At 35.2% G+C, this 16527-nt stretch overlaps 1 protein-coding gene across 6 annotated transcripts in view; it reads right to left on the reverse strand.

Moving 5' to 3' along the window:
- PHF14 (PHD finger protein 14) overlaps window positions 1-16527 on the reverse strand; it is a 204311-nt gene that overhangs the window by 146456 nt on the left and 41328 nt on the right. For all 6 annotated transcript variants that reach the window (XR_012090354.1, XM_038004670.2, XM_007982041.3 and 3 more), the window contains exons 5-7: window positions 14949-15108; window positions 5699-5810; window positions 277-414 (exon numbers count right to left, since the gene is read on the reverse strand). Coding sequence is in view for 5 of the 6 variants with exons in the window: in XM_038004670.2 (XP_037860598.1) it covers window positions 277-414; window positions 5699-5810; window positions 14949-15108 (410 nt within the window). In the remaining variant the exon portion in view is untranslated. The remainder of the gene's footprint in view (window positions 1-276; window positions 415-5698; window positions 5811-14948; window positions 15109-16527) is intronic.

Raw genomic sequence — 16527 nt, forward strand, 5'->3', positions numbered from 1 at the left:
TGCTGACATTTTAATGCTTTAAGACAACTTGGATTATCTTTCATTTTATCAGTCAGATCTCACTATAAAAATTTTAATGTTTTCCAAATGTCTGACTAGCTTTAAGACTGACAAAACTCATAGAGATTTACTCTTAACGTTTTAGAACAGTGATCCTGGCAACAACTTTAAAAATAAATGTTAAAATTTATTTTATTATTTATACTTGTTATAGGACATAGAGTCAAAAGACGTCTTGTGAACATATTCACCAACTATGGGTTTAAATAAACCTACCTCTTCCGCTGCTGCCTCTGAAAGCAGACCTTCCTTCTGAGCACAGGTCACATGGAAATAGGCTCTGCACATCCCTGCATCACAGCTGATGCAAACTCCAGTTCTAGCAAAGCGAGGGTCTTCACAAAAGCTACACTCCTACGACAAAGAAACAGAAAAACTCTCAAAGCAAACTTATTTCCAGACTAAAGACTGCATTCTCATAAAAAGCATCCACTAAATATTTAAAATGTTAAATACAAATAGTGAACCAATTATGTACCAATACAAACAATAACTGTAGGCGAGCCAAGAGTTTATATGAAAAAACATAATTACCTATATGGTTCAAATCAAAATTCAACTAATTTAATGGTAATAACAAATAATAATACAACCATAGTTAAAATTATTTGAGGATTTACTATGTGCCAGTCACTATTCTAAACACTTTACATATACAGACAGTACCCAGTTTACAATAATTCCACTTCTAATTTTTTAACTTTACAATGTTGCAAAAGCAATACACACTCAGCAGAAACCACACTTTCAGTACCCATACAACCACTCTGTTTTCCATTTTCAGTAGAGTATTCAATAAGTTACATGACATAGTTAACATTTTATTATAAAATAAAGTTTTTTGTCAGATGATTGTGTTCAAGTGTAGGCTAATGTAAGTGTTCCAAGCATATTTAAGGTAGGCAACACTAAGCTATGCTCAGTAGGTTAGGTGTATTAAATTAATTTCAACTTAAAATATTTTAAACTTATAACGGATTTATCAGGATGTAAACCCATAATAAGTCAAGGACTCTATGTATAAATATATGTAATCATTAAACACAACTACTATGAAGAAGAGACACTATAACTATTCCCATTTTACACATGAGGAAATTAAAGACATGTTAAGAAATCTGCTTGCCAAAAATAACAAGGAAAGTAAATATAAGGCTTCAAACCAGGACAATCTTACTTTAAAGCCCACCATTAAGCTGTACTAATTCTTAAACAATATAAAATTGCTTAGAAAAGGAAACAAGAGATCAGAGAAAATCCAACAAAAAATCTAGGCATTACAACCCAGAAATCATGCATGTTTTAAATTTCTTTAAGACAACTAAAAGTAATAAAACCAAAGTATGAACTGTTGAAATTACCCCAAATCCTTTCAGATTTATTTTTTTTATTCCTTTATCTCTTAAAAAAAGGCGGGTGGGGGGGGAATAGCTAGTCTAAAAGTTTAAACTACTCTGGTAAAAGAAATTTTCATAAAAGAAAAAGACGTTAAATTATGAAAGACTAACAGTGGACAATTAAAGAATTGTTTAATATAAGTATTAAAAGTGAACTACATAAGAAGGAAACAAATACAAGGAAAATGTTAAAATTTCAATAGTCAAATCCTGACATTAATTCTACTGCCTAGTTAATAACAGTAGAACATAAATGGTATAATATACTGGCAAATAGCAATCTAACCATGAGACTGAGAGAGAGAGATAAAGAGAAATTAAATTATTTAAAGGATGTCAACACTGTGAACAGAGACATATTGTTTAGGATAATTTTCTGGGTAATTTCATGTAATATGCTGAAATTGAGCAAGGGATTTCAGAATGAATATAAGGAAAATATTCCTGACAGCCTTTTTATATTATACAACAATCTATCAAAGAAAACAGAATCTTCCTCAATTGCCTGAATCATTTAAAATGCTAGTGAACTAAGCAACTGAGAACACAGAAGGAGAACATAATTCAGATTGGAAAATGAGTAGACAATGTGGTCTAGAAGGCTGTCCCAGCCATAACTCACAACATTGTATGTGATTTTGCAGAGGAGCCAGAGAGTACCTAATTTTCAACTCAGTTTCCCAGTGATATTTTCTTAAAGCGAAATAAGCAAGAGGAAATTAGCCTGTACCTGTTTCTGTATATGGAATCTCACACAAGGTGAAATTTAATTTAGAAAAATTCCTTGTAATAAATCAAATTTAAAAACAAAACAAAACAAAAAAATCAAAAAACAAGCTTCAACTAACCACAACAGCCAACTAGACATTAGATAATGTAACTGGACACTTTCTACTAAATCATACCCATATAGAAACACAGCTGTAGCCAATTAAGTAATTTCCTTACTTTAGTTCCACATTCAGAAAATAAAAACCCACTGCTCACACTATTAAAGTGGACATCTCTGAGCCTTTTCTAGTTGTAAGTACTGCCCAATAAATACATCTGTTAATTTACTGGGCAACTTGAGAAAAATCTGTCTCAAATAACCTCTGTTAAATTTACAAGCATACATCAGAGATAATGCAAGTTCAGCTCCAGACAACTTCAATAAAGTATCACAATAAAACAAATCACAAAAATTTTTGGTTTCTCCATGCATTTTCAAGTTAAGTTTACACTATCTGTAGTCCATTATATGTATAATAACATTATGTATTTTTAAAATGTATGTACATTAATTTAAAAATACTTTATTGCTAAAAAATGCTAATGATCACTTGAGCCTTCAGCAAGTCATAATCTTTTTACTGGTGAAAGATGCTGCTTTGATGTGGATGGCCACTGACTGATGGGGTGGTTACTGATAGTTGGAGTGGCTGTGGTAATTTCTCTTTTCTTTTTTTTTTTTTTTTTAAGATGGAGTCTCGCTCTGTCACCCAGGCTGGAGTATGCAGTGGCGTAATCTCGGCTCACTGCAACCTCTGCCTCCTGGGTTCAAGTGATTCTCCCGCCTCAGCCTCCTGAGTAGCTGGGGTTACAGGCACGTGCCACCACGCTCAGCTAATTTTTGTATTTTTAGTAGATACGGGGTTTTGCCATGTTGGCCAGGCTAGTCTCGAACTCCTCACCTCAGGTGACCCACCCAACTCGGCCTCCCAAATTGTCGAGATTACAGGCGTGAGCCACCGCACCTGGCCTGGCAACTTCTTAAAATAAAACAACAATGAAGTTTGCTGCATAGATTCATTCTTTCTTTTATGAAAGATGTCTCTGTGGCATGTGATGCTGTTTGACAGCATTTTACCCATGGTAGAACTTTCTTCAAAATTGGAGTCAATCCTCTCAAACCCTCTTGCTGCTTAATCAATCAAGTTTATGCAATATCCTAAGTCCTTTGTCGTAATTTTAACAACGTTCATAGCATCTTCACCAGGAGTGGATTCCAACTCAAGAAACCACTTTCTTCACTCATCCATGAGAAGTAACTCCTCATCTGTTCAAATTTTATCATGAGAGCTCAGCAATTCAGTCACCTCTGGCTACACTTCTAATTCTACTTCTCTTGCTATTTCTGCCACATCAGCAGTGACTTCCTCCACTGAAGTCTTCAACCCCCTCAAAGTTATCCATAAAGGCTGCAATCAACTTCTTCCAAACTCCTGTTAATACGGATATTTTGACCTCCTCCCATGAATCATAAATATTCTTAATGACATCTAGAAAAGTGACTCCTTTCTAGGTTTTCAATTTACTTTGCCTAGATCCATTGGAGGAATCACTATGTATGGAAGCTATAGCCTTATGAAATGTATTTCTTAAATAATAAGACTTCAAAGTCAAAATGACTCCTTGATCCATGGGCTTCAGAATGGCTGTTGTGACAGCAGGCAGGAAAACACATTAATCTCCTTGTACTTCATCAGAGCTCTAATGAGCAGTAATCTTTTGAAAGGAAGCTTTTTTCTGAGCAGTAAGTCCCAACAAGGGGTTTAAAATATCCAGTAAACCATGCTGTACACAGATGTGCTGTGTACGGGCTTTGTTGTTCCATTTACAAAGCATAGGCAGAACAGACTTATCATAATTCTTAAGGGCTCTAGGATTTTCACAATAGTACAAGAGCACTGGCTTCAACTTAAAGTCACCAGCTGCATTAAGTCTCTAAACAAGAGAGACAGCCTGCCTTTAGAAGCCAGATAGTGACTTCTCCTCTCTAGTTATGGGAAGTCCTAGATGGCATCTTCTTCCAATAGAAGACTGTTTCACCTACACTGAAAATCTTTGTTGAATGTATGAGTCTTCATCATTTGTCTTACCTAAATCTTCTGAATAACTTGCTGCAGCTTCTCCATCAGTACCTGCTGCATCTTCTTCACGTCTTATATTACAGAGATAGCTTCTTTCCTTAAACCTCATGAACCAACCTCTGCTACCTTCCAACTCTTCTTCTGCAGCTTCCTCACCTCTCTCAGCCTTCACAATACTGAACAGTTAGGGTCATGCTCTGGATAAGGTTTTGGCCTAAGGGAATGTTGTGGCTGCTATGATCTATCCAGACTATTAAAATTTTCTCCATTATCAGCAACACGGCTGTTTCACTCTTATCATTCATGTGTTTGCTGGAGTAGCACTTTTAATTTCCTTCAGAAACTTTTCCTTTGCATTGACATATTGGCTATTTGGCAGAAGAGGCCCAGCTTTTGGCCTACCTAGGCTTTCGACATGCCTTCCTCACTAAGCTTAATCATTTCTAGCTTTTAATTTAAAGTGACAGATGTATGACTCTTCCTTTCACTTGAAAACTTAGAGGCCAATGTAGAATTACTAATTGGCAAAATTGCTTTTTCTTTTTTTTTGAGAGGGAGTCTCACTCTGTCACCCAGGCTGGAGTGCCGTGGCGCAATCTCAGCTCACTGCAACCTCTGCCTCCTGGGTTCAAGCGATTCTCCTGCCTCAACCTCCTGAGTGGCTAGGATTACAGGCACACGCCACCACGCCCAGCTAATTTTTTGTATTTTTAGTAGAGACAAGGTTTCACCATGTTGGCCAGGCTGGTCTCGAACTCCTAACCTCAAGTAATCTGCCCACCTTGGCCTCCCAAAGTGCTGGGATAACAGGCGTGAGCCACCGCACCCAGCCCTAATTGGCCAAATTTCAGTATCACTGTGTCTCAGCAAAACAGAGAGGCCCCAAGTCAGGGAGAAAGATAGGAGAACACAGGTTGGTGAAGCAGTCAGAACGCACATAACATATATCAATTAAGTTCACCATCTATGTTAACGGCATGTTAATGGCACCCCAAAACAATTACAATAACAGCATCAAAGATCACTTCTAATATTCTTTTTCATAATTTTGACAAATTCCACTTCAAAAGTAAAGTCAGAAATTAGGCTTATATTTGATCCAACTAATTGTAAATAAGGTCTATGTATTAGGCATTGTGAACAGTGCCAGGGAAATGGTAGTAGTACCAATTATCATTTTACCTCCTATGTTATTCTAAATTGAGAATGTATAGAATAATGTATACATTATTGGCTTTCTGGGAAAACTACTCAATAATAAATGATTCAGTGCTAAATAGAATGATTCCTAGTAAGCATTTCTGCAGTCAACATAACACAAATAAAGTCATGTAAACTAACAAGTAAAACCTTTCTCTTTCAAGCTATCAAAAATGCTTTATGTCTCACCTTGGCACCATATTTGGAATAGTTCATTTCCGTTAGTGTTACTGGTCGTAATTTGTCAATATCTCCAAAGGCTACTCCAGGAACATACAGGGCACAAACAATATGAACCCATCTAAGGAAAGAAGATATGATTTTGCTATCAAATCTTTTAATAAAATTCTCACACACAAAACAAACATATAAAACACCTGCCATCTCAAAATACTACCAAGAGAATTCTGTAATCAAATGTCCCCCAATCTCAGGCACATCATTAAAAAATATGAAACACCTACAGAATAACAGTTACAAAAAAGGGGACTGAAATTACTTTTCCAGCAGCTTAGACAAAACTGAGAGTTAACAACTATAATTGCCTTTCACTTAAAATTCACTCACTGCACTTTGCACTTATCTATTCTTAAATATTTGCATAAAACTACTATTCAAATGAAACAAAACATTTTCATATGCAAGGAAAGGTAGTCACATTCATTATTTTAAGCCCTTTGAGAATTAAGAATACTAATTTAATAACTGTGAAGTTACTCTGCAGTAATTAAGTAAAATTTCTCTATCTTGTTACTCTTTTCCAAAAGCTGCTGGGGTAATAATATTTAAGGACATATTTTACAATTTTTGTATACAGTTTAACTTCCTTTCCAGGTTAAAACTGCTAGGAAAAGGTACAGAATAAGCAATTCACATTTTCATTCATCTTATCTGTTTACCATACAACCTATATATTAAAATTTATATGCCCCAAATATAAATATTTGTTAAAAGTTTGAATAATGCCATAAGACTAAACAAAGAATGCTCAGAGTTTCAGTACACTGGAAAAAATTGCAGTTGTTTCTAATTTCATTTTTAAAAAACTGCTCTGAACCATTTTTAATATATTAGGCACTCTTTCTGCTTGCTTAAAACAAAACAAACAGTGGGATCACTGACTTTGAAATTTAAATAGTACATCTTATCACTTTTGTAAGGAAGAGGGTCACAGGAACAAATCTCTATTAACCCTGTGAATATATTAACAACAAATTCTGCTTTATCACAACTTAAGAGGCTATGCATGCTACATGGTTCTGGTTTTTGTGGTGCATTATGAGTTTTAAAGGACTAAGATCAAAAATTATTCTCTAGAGGCACTGGGAAAAATAGTTCCAAATCCTTTTAAAAATTATCTTTTTTATTGGGGAAAAAAATCCAAGGTTTTGAGATTTTCTTGATAGAATATTTTAATCCAACCTCCCAAATGCATCCTGTGGAGTTCAATATAAAGATACACATCTTCAACAAGCAGCTGCTTTCTCAATTTAATTTGTTCAGTTTTTTCATGCTCCACTGATGGATTAAATGTCGCTATACTCTGTAGAAGTTTATCTTTGATAAACCCAACAGCTGGCTGCTTGCTTCATACTGACCTTCTTAAAATGTAGTACACAAGTACTACAGATTTAAACTGCCATTTCAATGTGACTGGCACACAAGGATATCATTTCTCCCAACCACTCGTGAGGATACCAATTTGAGTCCTCATTAAAATACCTATCAAAGTCAATGAAAATCATGGCCGAGACAAGTATGGTCCCTTTTAATACCAGCTGTAAATAGTTTCTTGTTCACTTGTTTAGATGCACATAATTTATAACTTTGTAATTAAGACAAATCTGCAAATCAAGAAAAAAATCTTCCTTGTTACTTTACCATTAATTTTGCTTGGAGCTATTATGACAGATGTTGATTGGGGAAAGGAACAGGAAATAAGCATCACATAAAACCACCAAAAAATAGAGTTGGAACTGTCATCCTAGCACAAACTATTAACAAATTATTTTAAACTCATATATTTTAATAAAGCAGACTAAGTAGAATGATACTTCTCAAAAGACTCATTTAAGAATGAAAACTATATTAATCAATAAAATTGGAGTTTAAAGTAATCTGTATCAGTAATGTCTTTACAGCATGTAAAACAAATTCATGTCAAGTATGTTATTTTCATTCCTTCATCCAGTAATCAATTGTAAGTGTCTACTAGGTACAGAGCACCATAAAGGTAGTTTGGAAATTATAAAGATGTATGTGAAGTGCTTACAGCAGAGTGTAGCTCACTGTCTTCACTCAAGAAATGTTAAGTACAAGGAAAAAAAAGCCTAAAAGCTTCTGTTGAGTGGGAGGTTGTCCATTTACATATGAAGAATTGGTTTCAGAAAGATTAACTGATTTTCAAATATAACAAGGCTAGCAAGGGACAGAACTAAGACTTACTAAGTCTAGAATCTTAAAGGAAAAAAAAGAAAGAAGTGGTAGGGCACAGTGGCTCATGCCTGTAATCCCAGCACTTTGAGAGGCAGAGGTAGGAGGATCACTTAAGCTCAGGAGTTTGAGACCAGCCTGGGCAACATGGTGAAACCCCATTGCTACAAAAAAAAACAAAATTTAGCCAGGTGTCGTGGCATGCCCCTGTAGTCCCAGCTACTTGGGAGGCTGAGGTAGGATGATTTCTTGAGCCTAGGAGGCAGGAATTTACAATGAGCTGAGATCATGCCACTGCACTCCAGTCAGGTTGATGAAGCCAGACCTTCTCTCAAGAAAAAAAGAAAAAAATGGCCAGGTACAGTAGTCCTAACACTTTGGGAGGCTGAGGTGGGAAGACTACTTGAGCCCAGGAGTTCAAGACCAGCATGGGCAACAGGATGAAACCTCGTCTCTACAGAAAAATACAAACATTAGCCAGGTGTGGTGGCGCTACCTATAACCTGAGCTACTCAGGAGGCTTCAGTGGGAGGATCACTTGAGCCTAGGAAGGAGAGGTTGCAGTGAGCCAACATCGTGCCACTGCACTTCAGCCTAGGCAACAGAGCCAGACCCTGTCTGAAGGATAAAAAAAAAAAGAAAGAACTGAGACATAAAGATTTCAATGCTGCCTTTTATTGCAACATAAAGTTTATTTTTAAAAATTAAGGAATTTAGTTCAGAGCCATATTTTATTTCACAATAGCTAGGAGGACACCCAACAAAGGACATAAAGAAGAAGAGTGCAACAAATGATAATGGAAACACAATGTACCAAAACCTATGGGATACAGCAAAAGCCCTACTAAGAGGGAAGTTTATAGCTATAAGTGCCTATATCAAAAGAGAAAAAACTTCAAATAAACAATCCAATGATGCATCTTAAAGAACTAGGAAAGCAAGAGCAAACCAAACCCAAAATTAGTGGAAGAATTAATAAAGATCAGACCAGAAATAAATAAAATTGAAATGAAAAAAATACATACAAAAGATCAATGAAACAAAATGTTGGTATTTTGAAAAGGTAAACAAAACTAACAAACCTTTAGCCAGGCTGAGGAAAAAAGAGTGAAGATACAAATAAATAAAATTGGAAATAAAAAAGGAGACATTATAACTGATATTGCAGAAATTCAAAGGATCATTAGCAGCTGCTATGAGCAACTATATGTCAATAAATTAGAAAATCTAGAAGAAATGGATAAATTCCTAGACACATACAACCTACAAAGATTGAACCATGAAGAAATCCAAAGCCTGCACAGACCAATAACAAGTAACGAGATTGAAGTCGTAATAAAGTCTCCCAGTAAGGAAAAGCCTGGAACTACTTGACCTGATGGCTTTGCTGCTGAATTTTACCAAACACTTAAAGAAGAATACCAATCTTACTCAAACTATTCCAAAAAACAGAGGAAGAAGGAATATTTCCAAACTCATTCTACAACGCCAATGTTACTCTGATACCAAAACCAGCCAAAGGCACATCAAAAAAAGAAAACTACAGGCCAGTATCTCTGATGAACACTAATGCAAAAATCCTCAACAAAATACCAGCAAACTGAATTTAACAATACATTAGAAAGATCATTATGACCAAGTAGGATTTATCCCTGGGATGCAAGGATGGTTTAACATAAGCAAATCAATCAACATGATACATCACATCAACAGAATAAAGGATAAAAACCGTACGATCATTTCAACTGATGCTGAAAAAGCATTTAATAAAATTCAACATCGCTTCATCATAAAAACTCCCCAAAACCAGGGGACAGAAAGACATACCTCAACATAATAAAAGTCATATATGACAGACCCACAGCTAGTATCATACTGAATGGGAAAAACTGTAAGCTTTTCCTCTAAGATCTGGAAAACGACAAGTATACCCACTGTCACCACTGTTATTCAACATAGTACTGGAAGCCCTAGCTTCCAGCAATCAGACAACAGAAAGATATAAAGGGCATCCAAATTGGAAAGAAAGAAGTCAAATTATTCTTGTTTGCAGATAATATAATGCCATATCCATAAGAAAACTATTAGAACCGATAAATTCAGTAAAGTTGCAGAAGACAAAAGCAACATACAAAAATCAGGAGCATGTCTACATGACAACAGTGAATAATCTGAAAAAGAAATTTTAAAAGTAATGGCATTTATAATAGCCACACATAAGATTAAATATCTCGGAATTAACTTAAACAAAGAAGTAAAAGATCTCTATAATAACAACTGTAAAACACTGATGAAACAAATTAAAGACGACACCAAAAAATGGAAAACTATTCCATGTTCATGAACTGGAAGAATCAATATTGTTAAAATGCTCATACTAGCCAAAGCAATGTACAGATTCAATGCAATCCCTATCAAAATACCAATGACATCCTTCACAGAAATAGAAAAAACAATCCTAAAATGTATACAGAACCACAAAACACCCAGAATAGCCAAAGCTATCCTAAGCAAAAAAGAATCATACTACCTGACTTCAAATTATAGTAACCAAAACAGCATGTTTGGTTACCTATAGTACCTATAGTAACCAAAACAGCATGGTACTGTCATAAAACAGATACACAGAACAATGGAAGATAATAGAGAATTCAGAAACAAATCCACACACCTAAATGAACTTAATTCAACAAAGGTGCCAGGAACATACATACGGGAAAAGAGTTTTTTCAAAAAATGGTCCTGAAAAACTAGATATCCATATGCAGAAGAAGGAAACTAGACCCCATCTCTTGCCATATACAAAAATCAAATCAAAACAGATTAAAGACTTAAATCTAAGACCTCAAACTATGAAAATACTACAAGAAAACGTTTGGAAAAATCTCCAGGATACTGCTCTGGGCAAAATTTCTTGAGCGAAACTCCACAAGAGCAAGCAACCAAAGCAAAAATAGACAAAAGATATCATACCACGTTTTAAAAAAAGCAGGATCACAAGTTGGACAAAGGATACAATCATCAAACTGAAGAGACAACCCACAGAACGGGAGAAAATATTTGCAAATTACCCAACTAACAAGGGATAAATTACCAGAATATATAAGGAGTTCAAGTAACTCTACAGGAAAAAAAAATCTAATAATCTGATTAAAAATAGACTAAAGATTTGAATAGACATTTCTCAAAAGAAGACACACAAAAGGAAGTTCATACGCTAAAACAGGTATATGAAAAAGGACTCAAAATCCTTGATCATCAGAGAAATGCAAATCAAAACTAACATGAAATATCATCCCACCCCAGTTAAAATAGCTTATATCCAAAAGACAGGCAATAACAAATGTTGGCAAGGATGTGAAGAAAAGGGAACCCTTGTACACTGCTGCACAAAATGTAAATTAAATGATGAAGAAAACTTCGGAGGTTCCTAAAAATTGAGCTGCCATATAATCCAGCAATCACACTGTTGGGTATATATTCAAAAGAAAGGAAATCTGTATATTAAAGAGATATCTGCACTCCTGTAATTTGTCGCAGCACTGTTTACAATAGCTAAGATTTGGAAGCAACCTAAGTTTCCATTAACAGATTGAAATCGGATAAAGAAAATGTGGTACACAATACACAATGGAGTACTACTCAGCCATAAAAAAGAATGAGAGCCAGTCATTTGCAACAACTTGGGTGGAACTAGAGATCATCATGTTAGGTAAAATAAGCCAGGCATAGCGAGACAAACATCACATGTTCTCACTTATTTGTGGGATCTAAAAATCAAACAGCTGAACTCATGGATACAGGAGAGGGATGGTTACTAGAGGTTGGGAAGGATAGTGCAGGGAAAGGGTAAAATGGTGGGGGGAGGTGGCAGATGGTTAATGAGTAGAAAAAGTGGAAGGAATAAGACCTACTGTTTGATAGCACAACAAGGTGACTACAGACAAGAAAAACTAAATTGTACACTTAAAAATAACTTAAAGAGTGTAACTGGATTGTTTGTAACTCAAAAGATAAGTGTTTGAGAAATGGATACCCCATTCTCCATGATGTGCTTATTTCACATTGCATGCCTGTGTCAAAACATCCCATGTACCCCATGAATATATATATCTACTGTGTATCCACAAATAGTAAAACTATAAATAATTAAAAAGGAGAGCATGCCTAAAAATTTCCCACAGTCAGGTTTATAAGTCTTACTCTCCATAAGATATAAAATAAAAATTTAATGACAAGAAAGTACTGGTTTTCTTACATTAAATCACATCATTTTCTATGTAGAACTTGTGGCTCCCATCAAGAATAGAAGGAAAAAAGTCTAATTAATCCCATGTGATAGTGAACTTCAAAACCTTTTTTATTCTTTAGACACAATATTCATTCTTTTTCCCTGTTTTCCATTTGAAGCTCATATACTAAAAGGCTTGTCAAATTTTCTTGGCTTTTCATACCTTGAATCAAACTAGTATTACATCCTTGGAAATATTATGAAGGCCTATAATTTCCAGTACAGCCTACAGGTGAGTGTAGACATTAGCGCAAGTAAAGTGTTCAAATAGTATATAAAAGAATTTTTGCCATGTTGCACCATCACAGGAGATGTCTACTTATGTAACGTCCACAGTATCCAAAAAAAATCCCTCAGTAAACCTAAATGGTAAAGAGGCCTCAGTTTTCTTAATTCAGAAACAACTTTACCTGTTGTTTTGTCTATCACGATAGCATGAAGTAACCACTACTTGACAGTGCCCTAACAGAACTTTTAAACTATTAACAAGAAAAAGAGTAAAATAAATTCTCTTCCCTAAAAGGAAGTTCTGTCTTTCCAAAACTGCCTTACTTATTCATCACAATTTATCACCAAAAATTTCAATTCTCAGGACTGGAAGAGTTATCAAAAAAAAAAAAATCTATGCATGAGCTAATACTCCATGATTACCTAAAATAAGTAGAGCAATAATAGTAATAAGAAAGAACTAGTAGCAGCAGTAACGGCAGTAGTAAGAGTAAGGAGACATTTACTAACCACTTATGTTACAGAAACTGCTAATTGTTTCTCATGGATCATCTCATTTAGTCCTCTCAACACTACTAAGGAAACCGAGGCATAAAAAGGTTACATCACTTGCCTAAAATTATACCTAGTAAGAAAAAAAAAAAGACCAGAATCCAAAAATAGACAGTCCAACTTGAAAGTGCACACTTAATGCTTACTGAACTCCCTAATACTAGGCCACTGTCAGGCCAAACTTAAAGTAATGCCTATGCCTATGATATAGACCACAGATTCATGTCAATACATCAAATCATTTGTTATATACTTTATTTTTGGATAGACGATAAGGAAGGAGAGGTAACATTCTTTAGTCATTTGTCCTGAACATCAACACATGGGGTTCTCCAAGATCCAATGGTATACTCTATGCTATCCCAGCAATCTTGTATGGCAACATTTCTCAAGGATCGGTTTACCAATTGAGGCAAAAATGATAAAAATAAGAAAAAATTTGTTTTACTTCACTAAAGTAAAATTTATTAAATTTAAAAGCCTATCCTTTATTTTAGGACATAATGTACCCTAGTTTTTTTTTATGTTAAAGTATGGGAAATGATGGTGATAATTTATATAGGTTGCTTTGCTATTATTCTTGTTTTTAATATAAAGCACGTTTAATAAAATACTAAAATATTCTTATGTGACAAAATAAAAATGTAAGTACCCCCCCTCTTATACTGGAGAGGAAGAGGCAGAGCGTGATCTCCACAAAACAGAAAAGGTTGAAAATTACTCTTAATTTTAGTTACCAACGCTAGATGGTAGTCTCCTGTAAAAAACAAAACAAAACAAAACAAAACAAAAAAAACAGGAAAGATGACACCACCATTATGATGACAAGTACTCAAATGTATTAACACACGAGTGTGAATGTAGTAAAAAGAACACAGGTCTTTGTGCCACTTATTGATTTAATTGCCTCTCATGCATGCTTCGATACCTACTCTGCAATAAGGGACCAAAATTCTTCAGCATTTCTTCTTAGAGTGAGCATGACACTAAGCTCAATGGTAGAGGGAGCTATAAACTCAATGGCAGGAGGTCTTGTAGGAGGGAGGGGCTTTTCATCTGGGATGGGTGGAGTACATCCTCCTGTGCTCTGCCCCAGCCATATACACAGTCCCTCAGTGACCTCACAGCCCTGGCCCAACCTGAAGATCATTTTTCCATGGCCCTCTCAACATAGATAGCATACTCTTCAGGTTTCAAACCAGTGCCCCAGTTCTCCCTGCAGACTGTACCTAGCCACCTACTTGCCATGAACTGAAGACAAAATTTGGCCTAGGCTATAACCAGCATACTTCTCTCCATCCATTAGGGTTTAACTATAATTTCTCCAACAAAGCCTGAACCCCAACCTAGAGTAGGAGGTCATCATTCCAATTTTGTCATTCCTTGGATAATCTCCCTCAGCCCCAGAGCATCCTTTAGAGTTTTTTTATACCTTAGCGACTCTTTTATCATAGCTTAATAATTCTTTATACTAAACTTCTCCTTTTTAAATCACTGTATTAAGTTCTATCTACTGATATAAAGCTATACAGATCTAGGTTCAAAATTGACCATTCACCAGTTTGAATATACTTAGGTAGCTTATTTAATAAGTTATTTAAATAATCTCGAACTAATAAGTTATTTAAATAATCTGAGCCCTGGGTACTATACCTATCAAATGAGAAACTTTACCATCTGCCTCATCATAGGGTCAATTATTAAGATTAAATAAGATTATGGATGTAAAGGCAGATGCAGGTACTTAATAAATGGTCTTTCCTCTCACCCTTCTCCATCTGTATCCCACTGCTCATTTACTCTATGCCAAGAACATACAAAGAAGCAATCAAATGAAAGTGTGTAACCTGGATAATCATAAACAGAAGAACAGGGAAGTCAAAGGCAGACACGTTATAAAGCAAACATATGAATCAACATAATTAGGACATTAACCTTCCAGCATCTGTCTCCTTGAAAATTCCATCCTGATTAGGGCACAGTTCACAGCTAGGAGAAACACCACATTTACAGGCATCACAAAACCAAGGTTCAGTGGAGTTTTCAGAAGCTGAACTCATAATAGAGTCACTTTCTCCATCAACTCCGTAACAACCTAAAAAAAGAAAAACACTATGATTAAATAGGGTTTATTTTGTTAAAGTCACATACAATTACAAAAGAAAAAGAATAGCAAAGGGAAGAGATGAGGAAAAAGATATGAAATACCAGTGATTTATAAGAAATGTATTAAAATACAGAAATAAACTCATTTTATATACTTTTTCACCTAATGTAGTAACACAATGAAATAAATGACATTTTAAAAAATAGTTTTAGTCCTACTGTAAAAGCATTAAAGGTGGGAAAACAATAAATTTTTAATTTAAAAAATATTAAAAAATAGGCTGGGAGCAGTGGCTCATGCCTGTATTCCCAGCACTTTGGGAGGCCAAGATGGGCAGATTACCTGAGGTCAGGAGTTCTAGAAAAGCCTGGCCAACACGGTGAAACCTCATCTCTACTAAAAACACAAAAATTACCCAGGCGTGGTGGCAGGCATCTGGAATCCCAGCTACTCGAGAAGTTGAGGCAGGAGAATAGCTTGAACCCAGGAGGCAGAAGTTGCAGTGAACCAAGATTGCGCCACTGCACTCCAGCCTGGGTGCCAACAGCAAAATTCCATCTCAGAAAAAATAAAAATATAAAACATAAAAATATAAGTTGTCATTAAAGAATTCAGATTAGTTAATTATTGGTTGGTAAATACTTATTGAGGTCCCTTTGTACCAGGTACTAAAATACATATATAAAAGACCAAACTCATGCAAAACAAACATACAAACAAAAAAGTCTTTGATCTAAATTTGGAGGTGGCAGATTGTAATATAAACAGGTATAATACAATTGTAAAAGCAAAGTTACACACCTAAAACTATAGAACAGTTTGAAAAGTTCAGAGTAATAACGTTAGACAGACTGAGTTCCACGCACAACTGAGCCAATCTCTAACTATATGATGTATTTAATCTGTTTAAAAACTTTAAATTATTCTGTCTTCTGTGAAAATTTGTCTATAACTGAAATGGATGAAAACAGTATGTCATTCTCTTTTTTCCTCTTATCACTCACAAAACTAAATATTCTGAGAGAAGTTCATCATATTACTTAGGCAGCTAATGTAATAAAAATCCTTAAAGATTCTCATGAACACTCCCAACCAACAAGATAACCTGGCAATGTTCTTTACATTTTAGAGTAGGACATGTCATACTTCAATTCAACTGCCCTCCAATAATCAAAAGCAAAGTTTCCTTATATACATTTCTGGAATTACAAGTTACAGTTGACAATGGAACACAGGTTTGAACTGGTCAGATGCACTTATACGTGGATTTCTTTCAACACAATACGGAGTGAAAATACACTTGTGCGATACAAAACTCACACACACAAAGCATCAACTTTTCATAAACCCAAGTTCCCCAAGTCCAACTGTGGGACTTGAATATGGGCTAATTTTGGTATCTGCAGG

This window comes from Chlorocebus sabaeus, chromosome 21 (assembly GCF_047675955.1).
Source record: "Chlorocebus sabaeus isolate Y175 chromosome 21, mChlSab1.0.hap1, whole genome shotgun sequence".
Classification (NCBI taxonomy): Eukaryota; Metazoa; Chordata; class Mammalia; order Primates; family Cercopithecidae; genus Chlorocebus; species Chlorocebus sabaeus.